Genomic DNA, 12,029 nt, shown 5'->3' with positions numbered 1-12,029 from the left:
TAAATAAGAAAAAGTATACATATTAGGTATTGCCACGTCCGTAATGATCTGCTCTATAAAAATATTACATGACCTAACCCCTCAGGTGAACACTATAAAAATACATAAATAAAAACTGTGCCAAAATGAAAAAAATTTTGGTCACCTTTCCCCATAAAGTGTAATAATGAATGATAAAAAAATCATATGTACCCAAAAATGATACCAATAAAACTGGCACCTTATCCCCTAGTTTCCAAAATGGGGTCACTTTTTTGGAGTTTCAACTGTAAGGGTGCATCAGGGGGGCTTCAAATGGGACATGGCATCTAAGAACCAGTCCAGTAAAATCTGCCTTCCAAAAACCATTTGGCGTTCTTTTTATTCTGCACCCTGCCGTGTTCCCTTACATCAGTTTACGACCACATGTTGGGTGTTTCTGTAAACCGCAGAATCAGGGTAATAAATATTGAGTTTTGTTTGGCTGTTAACCCTTGACGTGTTAAAGAAAAAAATGGATTCAAATTGAAAATCTGCTAAAAAAGTGAAATTTTGAAATTTCATCTCCATTTTCCTTTAATTCTTGTGGAACACCTAAAGGGTTATCAAAATTTGTAAAATCAGTTTTGAGTAACTTGATGGGTGTAGTTTCTACAATGGGGTCATTTATGGAGGGTTTCTAATATGTAAGGCCTAGTTCACACGAACGTGTGTGATCCGTGGCCGTATTGCGGGCCGCAATACACGGCCACAGTTCCGTGTACATTCCACATCACGGATGCGGACCCATTAACTTCAATGGGTCCGCAAATCCGGAATTGCGGAACGGCCGCATGGAACGCGACCCCTCGGAAGCACTACGGAGTGCTTCCGTGGGGTTGCGTCCCGTACTTCCGTTCCGCAAAAAGATAGAACATGACCTATCTTTTTGCGGAACGGGCGGATTGCGGACCCATTAAAGTGAATGGGTCCGCGATCCGATGCGGCTGACCTACGGCCGGCGATCGTGCATTGCGACCTGCAATTTGCGGGCCGCAGCACGGGCACGGGTCACACACGTTCGTGTGAACTTGGCCTAAGCCTCACAAAGTGACTTCAGACCTGAAATGGTCCTTAAAAAGTGGGTTTTTGAAATTTTCTTGAATATTTTAAGAATTGCTTCTAAACTTGTAAGCCTTCTAACGTCCTTAAAAAATAAAATGACATTTACAAAAGGATGACAACATAAAGTAGACATATGGGAATGTTAAGTAATAAATATTTTATGAGGTATCACTTTCTGTTTTAAAAGCAGAGAATTGAAATTTTGAAAAGTTTTGGTAAATTTGGGATTTTTTCATAAATAAAGGTGAAATATATAGACTCAAATTTATGACGTACATGAAGTACAATGTGTCACGAGAAAACAATCTCAGAATGGCTTGGATAAATAAAAGTGACACATGTCAGATTTGCAAAAAATTACCTGGGTAGAAGGGTGAAAACTGGCCCGGGAAGAAGGTGTTAAAGCCTGAATCGTTTCACTTTCCATTCTATCCATGCCCAGGAAAGGTTTCACCTGAGGTAAGACATCACTAAATTCAGGGGTAGCAGATTGCAGGCAATTAGTCAGCAGGCAATGCACCATCACCACTAGAGCTCCATCAACCAGCACAGGTTCCCTGGCAACTAGAGAGAAATAAAGAGATAGTTTGACATACTCTTAGGCCCCTTTCACACGGGCGAGTATTCCGCGCGGATGCGATGCGTGAGGTGAACGCATTGCACCCGCACTGAATACCGACCCATTCATTTCTATGGGGCTGTTCACATGAGTGGTGATTTTCACGCATCACTTGTGCGTTGCGTGAAAATCGCAGCATGCTCTATATTCTGCAACGCAGGCCCCATAGAAGTGAATGGGGTTGATTGAAAATCGCAAGCATCCGCAAGCAAGTGCGGATGCGGTGCGATTTTCACGCATGGTTGCTAGGTGACAGTCTATTCACTGTATTATTTTCCCTTACAGGGAGTGCAGAATTATTAGGCAAGTTGTATTTTTGAGGATTAATTTTATTATTGAACAACAACCATGTTCTCAATGAACCCAAAAAACTCATTAATATCAAAGCTGAATATTTTTGGAAGTAGTTTTTAGTTTGTTTTTAGTTTTAGCTATTTTAGGGGGATATCTGTGTGTGCAGGTGACTATTACTGTGCATAATTATTAGGCAACTTAACAAAAAACAAATATATACCCATTTCAATTATTTATTTTTACCAGTGAAACCAATATAACATCTCAACATTCACAAATATACATTTCTGACATTCAAAAACAAAACAAAAACAAATCAGTGACCAATATAGCCACCTTTCTTTGCAAGGACACTCAAAAGCCTGCCATCCATGGATTCTGTCAGTGTTTTGATCTGTTCACCATCAACATTGCGTGCAGCAGCAACCACAGCCTCCCAGACACTGTTCAGAGAGGTGTACTGTTTTCCCTCCTTGTAAATCTCACATTTGATGATGGACCACAGGTTCTCAATGGGGTTCAGATCAGGTGAACAAGGAGGCCATGTCATTAGATTTTCTTCTTTTATACCCTTTCTTGCCAGCCACGCTGTGGAGTACTTGGACGCGTATGATGGAGCATTGTCCTGCATGAAAATCATGTTTTTCTTGCTGCAGACTACTTCCTGTACCACTGCTTGAAGAAGGTGTCTTCCAGAAACTGGCAGTAGGACTGGGAGTTGAGCTTGACTCCATCCTCAACCCGAAAAGGCCCCACAAGCTCATCTTTGATGATACCAGCCCAAACCAGTACTCCACCTCCACCTTGCTGGCGTCTGAGTCGGACTGGAGCTCTCTGCCCTTTACCAATCCAGCCACGGGCCCATCCATCTGGCCCATCAAGACTCACTCTCATTTCATCAGTCCATAAAACCTTAGAAAAATCAGTCTTGACGTTTCAGCTTGTGTGTCTTGTTCAGTGGTGGTCGTCTTTCAGCCTTTCTTACCTTGGCCATGTCTCTGAGTATTGCACACCTTGTGCTTTTGGGCACTCCAGTGATGTTGCAGCTCTGAAATATGGCCAAACTGGTGGCAAGTGGCATCTTGGCAGCTGCACGCTTGACTTTTCTCAGTTCATGGGCAGTTATTTTGCGCCTTGGTTTTTCCACACGCTTCTTGCGACCCTGTTGACTATTTTGAATGAAACGCTTGATTGTTCGATGATCACGCTTCAGAAGCTTTGCAATTTTAAGAGTGCTGCATCCCTCTGCAAGATATCTCACTATTTTTGACTTTTCTGAGCCTGTCAAGTCCTTCTTTTGACCCATTTTGCCAAAGGAAAGGAAGTTGCCTAATAATTATGCACACCTAATATAGGGTGTTGATGTCATTAGACCACACCCCTTCTCATTACAGAGATGCACATCACCTAATATGCTTAATTGGTAGTAGGCTTTCGAGCCTATACAGCTTGGAGTAAGACAACATGCATAAAGAGGATGATGTGGTCAAAATACTCATTTGCCTAATAATTCTGCACGCAGTGTATAACATGGTTATAAGGGAAAATAATAGCATTCTGAATACAGAATGCTTAGTAGGTGATCAATTGAGGGTTAAAAAAAAATAAAAAATTAACTCACCTTCTCCTCTTGTTTGCGTAGTTCCCGGTCTCTTCTTTACTTCTTAAAAGATGAACTATCGGCTAGGACCTGTGGTGACGTCAGATCACATGCTCCAATCACATGGTCCATCACCACGGTGATGGACCATGTGATTGGAGCATGTGATCTGACGTCACCACAGGTCCTTTAGCCCACAGCTCATCATTAAAGAAGTAAAGAAGAGACCGGGAACTACGCGAACAAGAGGAGAAGGTGAGTTAATTTTTTTATTTTTTTTTAACCCTCAATTGATCACCTACTAAGCATTCTGTATTCAGAATGCTATTATTTTCCCTTATAACAAATGTTATAAGGGAAAATAATAACATCTACACAACACCTAACCCAAGCCCGAACTTCTGTGAAGAAGTTCAGGTTTGGGTACCAAACATGCGTGATTTTTCTTACGCGAGTGCAAAATGCATTACAATGTTTTGCACTCGCACGGAAAAATCGAGGGTGTTCCCGCAACGCACCCACACATTTTCCCGCAACGCCCGTGTGAAAGAGGCCTAAGGCCTCTTTCAAACAGGCGTCCCGGATTTGCTCCGGATGCGTCCCGGGTGCATTGCGGGAAACCTGCGCGAGTACACACGCAATTTCAGCCAGTTTTGACTGCGATTGCGTTGCGTTGTTCAGCTTTTTCTGCGCGAGTGCAATGCATTTTGCACATGCGTGATAAAAATGAATGTGGTACCCAGACCCAAGGTTTGGGTTCGGTGTTGTTTAGATGTAATTATTTTCCTGCTACATGAAGATAGAAGGATCTTCTATCTTTATTCAGCAGGACCTGCACTGACGTCACCGCGCTCACCACGTGGTTAGCGCGATTACGTCATAAAAGGTCCTTTTGCAGGTCCTCAAGTGGATGAGTTGAGTAAAAAAAAATTTGAACCCCATAAGCCACATTTTAGTAAGCATTCTTTGTTAAGAATGCTATTATTTTCCTTTATAACCATGTTATAAGGGAAAATAATGCAGTAAATTGACTTTAATCAATTTACTAACATCATCTTCTAGCAACCATGCGTGAAAATCACATTGCATCCGTACTCGCTTGGTGATGCTTTTTACGCAGCCCCATTCATTTCTATAGGGTCTGTGTTGCATGAAAACCGCTGAATATAGAACATGCTGCGATTTTCACGCAATGCACAAGTGATGCGTGGAAATCACCGGTCATCTGCACAGCCCCATTGAAGTGAATGGGTCCAGATTCTGTGCGGGTGCAATACATTCACCTCACGCATTGCAGCCGCGCGGAATTCTCGCCCGTGTGATTGGGGCCTTAATGTTTGTATCCACTGTTGCAGGCAAGACCACAAGCAATGTATGAGATGCTGTTTGGGCAAGAGCACTTCGTTGGTTAACCTGCCTGGGGCTCCAGTGTGCAAGGGTTTATTAAAAACATAGTCCAATGCATGATAATGTAAAGTGACTCACCATTTTTTACTGGCTACCACCTTGTGGACTCGGCACCAGCCCTCCAAAAGCTTCTCAGCAATATAAGTTTCCTGAATATCATAAGAACAGTCTCAGAAAATTCTGACCCCTGTTTTGCATTGCCTACATAAATAGTTCACAACTTACCCAGATAATGCCAGACATCACGTTTATAGCATCATACAGTACCCACTTAATGTGGTGCAATGCCCAGAGAGTGCCATATTCTGTCCCCGGGGTGTAGCTATAGGGGAATCAGGGGAAGCGGCTGCTTTGGAGTCTAAACTCAGAAGGGGCCCACCGAGGAAGAGGACTAAAAGATTTTATTGTCAGGGCCTCGTCAACATTATATACAGAGACGCTGTAGCAAACGGACAGAGCGGATACCAGGCCTGGTCTGAAGTCAACATAGTAAAGGCTACAGACAATGGGGGAGATTTATTAGGACTGGCATTGTGTAAACTGCTGTTAATTTTAATGCGCTGGTGTGAGATGTGCCTTTTAATAATTGTGGCGCATGTCTAGCTGCCCTTGCGCCAGAACTGAAATTATGTAATGAGCTCCAGTTTCATGGTGCACATGTTGGTAAATGAGTTAGACCATTGGGGTCCCACCTGCAGTCTGCTTTTTCCAACCCATGCCTCAGAAAAGTGTCGAGGCTGTTGTAAAAAAAAGCTAAAAAGTTGTAAATTTTGTTGCAAATTGCCACTTTTGACAAGAAAAAAAGGCGTAGAGCCATAATAATCTCCCCCATTGTGTCTTTTTTGACATTTTTAACAAAACACAGCATGGTCTAGGTGTGGTGTTTTTTCAGACACTCTCCTTTAGATATCTCCATAGAAGAAAAAAAGAAAGACACATGGTATTTTTAAGGCAAAAGAAGTTATGAAAATACTACAGTATGTGTAAAGGAAGCCTAATTTGCTTACTAGTTACAAACATGCTTTAACAATCTGTCATCACAAGATGTTTTGTAATTTTCTAATAAACAGGTTTGTATTTTATAATAATAAGTACATATGCTGTGCTGGAAATTCAAATGTCCTGTAGACTTTATTGTTAAGTGAAGCAGCTCCACCTACAGTATATACAGTACCATAAAAATACCTAGAACTGTTAGGAAGGCACTTTAGTACTTGACTGAAAAGCCACGGCTGTGTGAAGAAGAACATTACAGGTTAGTTTTTTCTCTCTGGCTTTCACATTTGCCTAATATAATATTGTTGATTTGTAATTAAGGTACGTTCATCTACTCTATTCCTCCCTATGTATGCCTCATCTTATATTGTACAACACAATAACTTCAGGTATGCTGCTGTCTCCCATTATATATACCAGTGCATCCTGAAATTAAAAAGCAGAACAAAGTGAAGACTGGGATTTTGTTAATTTTGATGTTACCTACCTATTTAAAGGGATATTCTAGTTTTATGGCATCTGTTTTAAAACTTGTACACTTTGCACACCTCCAGATGTAAGCAAATAATCTGTACGGTCAGTCTCCACTAGCTAAGTATAGATTACATTACAGAGCATTACAGTTGTTATGTCACTTTGAGCTTACTATGAGCTTTTTGTTTTGTTTTAAAAACAGTTTTTATTCGTTTTGTCAACATACATGCAAACAACAACATACAAATAATGCTAAAGAAGTATTTTCCTGAATATATCCAAAATATATAAATGCCAAATGGTACAATAAATACTGTAAACACTAGAGCACACCACAAATAACCTCGAATGGCATTTTCTTTGTATATATAAGCGCAGCCTGCAGGTCACAGGTTAGGTCAGGGCTCGACAAATCCCAGGCGCCAGGTCGCCATGGCGACCAGGAATTTAGTTCTGGCGCTTGGGTATTTGTCAGCCCGTTTTCAAAGGTGCCCGGGCGATGGGTGCGGAGCTGCCGTTCTGTCCGGAGGCAGCACCGTTTGAAACAGCTCCGTCACAGCACACAATAGCATATAGAAGAAACCGCAGCACTCTCCTGTCTTCAATTCAGTGGAATTTATTTCACCAGCAAAAAAAATGCGACGTTTCGACCGTAAAGGTCTTTCTCAAGGCTTGAGAAAGACCTTTACGGTCGAAACGTCGCATTTTTTTTGCTGGTGAAATAAATTCCACTGAATTGAAGACAGGAGAGTGCTGCGGTTTCTTCTATATGACGCATCCAAGGGGGAACTTCTGACTGGCTCCCAACACGGCTGGCACCACCACAAGATAAGACTTTAATTTTTCGTTGTGCTGCTATACGCATTTTTTCCTATGAGCACACAATAGCAGAGACGCTGGCAGCAGGGAGGGGAGGGACTCAGGAGGAGTGTAATCTGATCCTAGAGTGGAAGCTGCTTCTGCCAGCCCCTCCCCTCCCCGCCCACCAACCAATCAGAGCTGAGGCAAGGCAAGCACTAGCAGCTCTGAGTCACTGACACAAGTACAGGAGGGAGTCTAGAAAGAATCAAATGAGTCTCAGGTTAAAGAATCTAAAGATCCGACTTGGTTAAAGGGGTTATCCAAGTTATATTTATTGATGACCTATCCTCAGGATAGGTCATCAATATCAGATCGGCGGGGGTCCGACACCCGGCACCCCCTCCGATCAGCTGTTTGAAGAGAAGGCATGTGCGGTGTCAGCGCTGCCTCCTCTTCACTGTTTACCTTCTAGCCGTTGCATCTGCAGTGGTGAGCAGGTGTAATTACACCCAAGCCGTCCCATTCATTTCAATAGGAAGGCTTGGGTGTAATTACACCTGCTCACCACTGCAGATGCAACGGCTAGAAGGTAAACAGTGAAGAGGAGGCAGCGCTGACACCGCACATGCCTTCTCTTCAAACAGCTGATCGGAGGGGGTGCCGGGTGTCGGACCCCCGCCGATCTGATATTGATGACCTATCCTGAGGATAGGTCATCAATAAATATAACTTGGATAACCCCTTTAAAGACTCATTCGATTCTTTGAGTTAAAAGAACCGTGAGTCAGACTCTAGAACAGGTTACACTCAGGCTGTCCACTCTCGGCTGATGCTTTTGCAGCAGTGATAAGATTAAGGGACAGGAGCAGAGAGATAAGAGAAGTGACAGATGACACAGTTTAGATTACAGTTTGAATTAACCCTTTAGGATCAAATTGGCTTCTCAAGGAGATATACATGTTAAAGGCATCCCTTCTTCTGTCTCATTCAGTAGCTATAGAACTAAGGCTACTTTCACACTTGCGGCAGGATGGATCCGGCAGGTTGTTCACCCTGTCGGATCCGTCCTTCCGCTGTTTCGCCGGACTGCAGATCTGTCCCCATTGACTATAATGGGGGCAGAGCTCTGGCGCAGCACAGCAGTGCATGGTGAAAGGCCGCCGGACTAAAAGTACTGCATGTCCAACTTTTTAGTCTGGCGGCCTCTCACCGCGAACTGCCATGCTGCTCCGGAGCTTCACCCCCGTTCCCATTATAGTCAATAGGGTCCGGGGACGGAGCGGCGGTATATGTAACATGGTATACAGCATTATTGGGGGGGCTCTATGGAGAAGTGGGGGGGGGCACTATGGGGGCACCTACTAGGGGCTTTACGACGCGGCTCCGTCTGGCTCCTAACTTTTTTAGCTGGCTCCTAGATTCCAAGGAAATTTGTCAAGCCCTGGGTTAGGTTACTTTTTGTTTTAATTATGTGTTTTTGTCTGACAAAAATGTCTATATACAAATTTAAAATATATTTATTTAACAAGCAATTTGGCCAAATTGGTTGACAGATTCAAGTCCGGTCCAAATCTATTCTACCCAAATTGAAATTTCATAAAAACCTTGTATTCATGTATCAAATAAATATTAAATTGGCATGCCTCCATGTCTGACACATAAAAAGAAAACCATATTTTTTGCTTTATGTACTATCTTGAGATCGGAAGTTCTAGGTGCATAAAGAGTTCACTAAACTATGATAAAAGATATATACAAAGACAAATATTAAATAAAGTAAGTCACCAAGAGTCAAAACAGATGGGTGGGCTCCATCGACCAGTGCCCAACATGGCACTTGGCCTACGCCCATATGATACAAAGAGAGATGATGGCAGCAAGAAATTGCTGATGATGTCTTCAGTGGTGCCAAACTCTCTGTTCTAAAACTAAGGGGGTCATTTTTGAATAGATATATGCCAATTTTTGGTTTATATCTGTAACAAATTTGGTCGCAATGGGGATTTGCGGCTGAATCTACGACTTCTTCCCCATCCACGCCAAGTACTGCATTTAAAAAAAAAAAGGGCATGTCTCATTTATCATTTTCTGCACCTGTTTTAGGTATAGAAAATTATCTAAATGTACGCCAGCAAGGGAGCTAGTGTGGATTTAGTCTGGCAGCGGATGCGTCTAAGTTGTGTAGAGGCCAGCGCCCCATGACCCCATAATTCTACTCTCCTTTCTGCTCCTAGCCCCATCTAAAGGTCAGTACGAATGTACAGTCTACATACTGCAGAAATGTGGGCAGGACTAGACTTCACTAAATAAATTCACTAAATTGCTTTGCACTTTATAAGAGTTACCTGATGATAAGACACACCTAGGTTTTAGAGGAGGAAAATAAAATAAAAATATTTCTCATCAGAACACTTACCTCTACTGCTTCGTCAATACTCTCCAAGTCATAGTACACGAACTACATCTTGATGCTGTATGCAGTCAGGACAGTGAAATGCGCGCCCATAGAAAATCAGGGAGAGGTGATTAGCATCAGCACTTCATTCCCTGTGACTCCTGCATACTAGGAAGCGCTTCCATAATAGAAGTGTCTACTAGTATTCACTTTATAAGACGCACTGCCATTTTCCCCCAAAACGTACATCTTATAAAGTGGAAAATATGGTATAAACTATACCATAGATTTGTGATATGACATAGGATATGCCATAAGTCCCTGTTAGATGTGGATTGCAAGGGATATGTCTAGAAAATGTTAAAAATAGTAAGGTTTAAATTTTAAAGGGGTTTTCCGTGAATTTTATACTGATGACTTATCGTCTGGATAGATGATCAGTATCTGATCGATGGGGGTCCGACACCCGGGAACCCTATGATTTGCTGACAGTAGAGCCATGCTCTTCTCTCGGCTTACCAAGCACAGAGATGTACATTGTATAGTAGCTGTGCTTGGTATCACAGCTCAGACCTATTCACTTGAATAGGGCTGAGCTGCAACTAGGCCATGTGACTAATGAACGTGACATCACATGGCCGAGGCTAAGCTGTAAGAAGGCTACTGTCAGCACTGGTGCCTTCTCAAACAGCTCATCGGTGGGGTCCTGAGTGTCTGACCCCACTGATCAGATACTGATGAATTATGCAGAGGATAGGTCATCAGTCTTGGAAATCCCCTTTATTTAATGTATTCTGCATCTTTCTGATAATTATTAATAATGTGCTGTTTCTTCATAGGTTGAAAAGGAGACTTATGTAGGACAATTTCAGAAACCATGAATAATACAACTGCAAATGCCAGCAATGAAAGCAGTACAGCAGAGAACAGTGTTGATCATGCTTATATTCATTTTACTATAGCAGCTCTCATCTGTATAGTTATCTGTCTCATTGGCTTGGTAGGAAATGTTACAGTATTTTTGTATCTTTGCATGAAGATAAAAAAAAACAAGTATACCATTTACATTATCAATCTGTCGGTGGCTGACTTCATCTATTTGGTATTTAGTGCATTAACACTAATGGTGTACATTAATTCACTATTGAATCAAAAAACAGATTTTCCAGGGAAAGAATCTTTTTTAACATTTTTGGAAATCTTTTATGACTGCGCACAATATTCAGGAATGTTTATCCTCACAGCCATCAGTCTGGAAAGATGTCTCTCTGTCTTATTTCCAATCTGGTACCAATGCCATCGGCCTCGGAATTTGTCCATCATCATCTGTGCTTCAGCTTGGCTCATTGGATGTTCAGAAGGTCTCATAGAGAATTTGGTGTGCACACAAGAAGCTTTTAAGAGAAAGACTACAGAATGTACTGCAGTTCAGATCATGACCTTTGGTTTATCCATTGTTATCTGCTTACCTATCATGGTAATTTCTAGTTTCATCTTGCTCATTAACATACGGAGAACATTCAGCGACCAGTATCCAATGAGACTCTACATCATCATTATCGTTGCGGTTGTTATATTTATCTCATCTGTCATCCCATTTAATGTTACATGGTTCTTAATGTATTTTAGACTACTACCATCAGAAGATCATATACTTGCTATTTACTTTGCTAGTATTTATAGTACCGTGCTTAATTGTGCACTTGACCCATATATCTACTTCCTTATTGGAAAAAAATGGAAGCAGAAGACTAGTCAAACCATTCAAGATGCCCTCGAAGAAGCCTTCAGAATAGAAAATCATAAAAATAACAACTCAAAAAGTAATAAAACAAGTGGCACTGCCACTGCCAGCCAGATTCACCTTCCAAGTACTTCTTAATTATGCTTCCATGGTCGTCCTGTACTGCAATAAATAGTAACCAGCTGTACACAAAGGAAATGCTCAATGGATCATTATCATTCTACTGTTTGACTATTCACAGTCATTGACCTTTGCCAGTACAGCCCTAAGAAAATCCTTGCTGTTGAAATACTTTATATTGAAGACTGTTCACATTGGTATTTTTAGGTTTCGTCACAGCACTTTTCTTGCCATCAAAAATATAAAACTGCATCTGTCATGGAAATCCATAGCACTACGTATCTGGATAAGGTAGTAAAAAAAGTGTTTTATTTTATATGATAATCGTTCCACCAGTGAAAAACGACATGGATTTTTAAATGAGAAAAATTTACACTATTTTTCATTTCAGTAGTTTTTTTCTTATGAAAAATGGTTTCATCTACTTATGCTTTGTTGTCATTGTGTTTTGTTTTTTTTAATTCAAATTCTAAACAATAAAAGTTATGTTTTATAT

At 41.4% G+C, this 12,029-nt stretch overlaps 1 protein-coding gene across 1 annotated transcript in view; it reads left to right on the top strand.

Moving 5' to 3' along the window:
• Positions 1-11,551, top strand: part of LOC121002529 (mas-related G-protein coupled receptor member H-like) — an 81,051-nt gene extending 69,500 nt beyond the window's left edge. The window contains exon 2 of the mRNA XM_040433974.1: positions 10,509-11,551. Coding sequence (XP_040289908.1) covers positions 10,547-11,551 — 1,005 coding nt within the window. The 5' untranslated portion in view covers positions 10,509-10,546. The remainder of the gene's footprint in view (positions 1-10,508) is intronic.
• The last annotated feature ends 478 nt before the right edge of the window (positions 11,552-12,029 follow it).

Source organism: Bufo bufo, chromosome 5, assembly GCF_905171765.1.
Source record: "Bufo bufo chromosome 5, aBufBuf1.1, whole genome shotgun sequence".
NCBI lineage: Eukaryota > Metazoa > Chordata > Amphibia > Anura > Bufonidae > Bufo > Bufo bufo.
The sequence above is the reverse complement of the archived record's forward strand: the minus strand, read 5'-3'. Positions and strand labels throughout refer to the sequence as shown.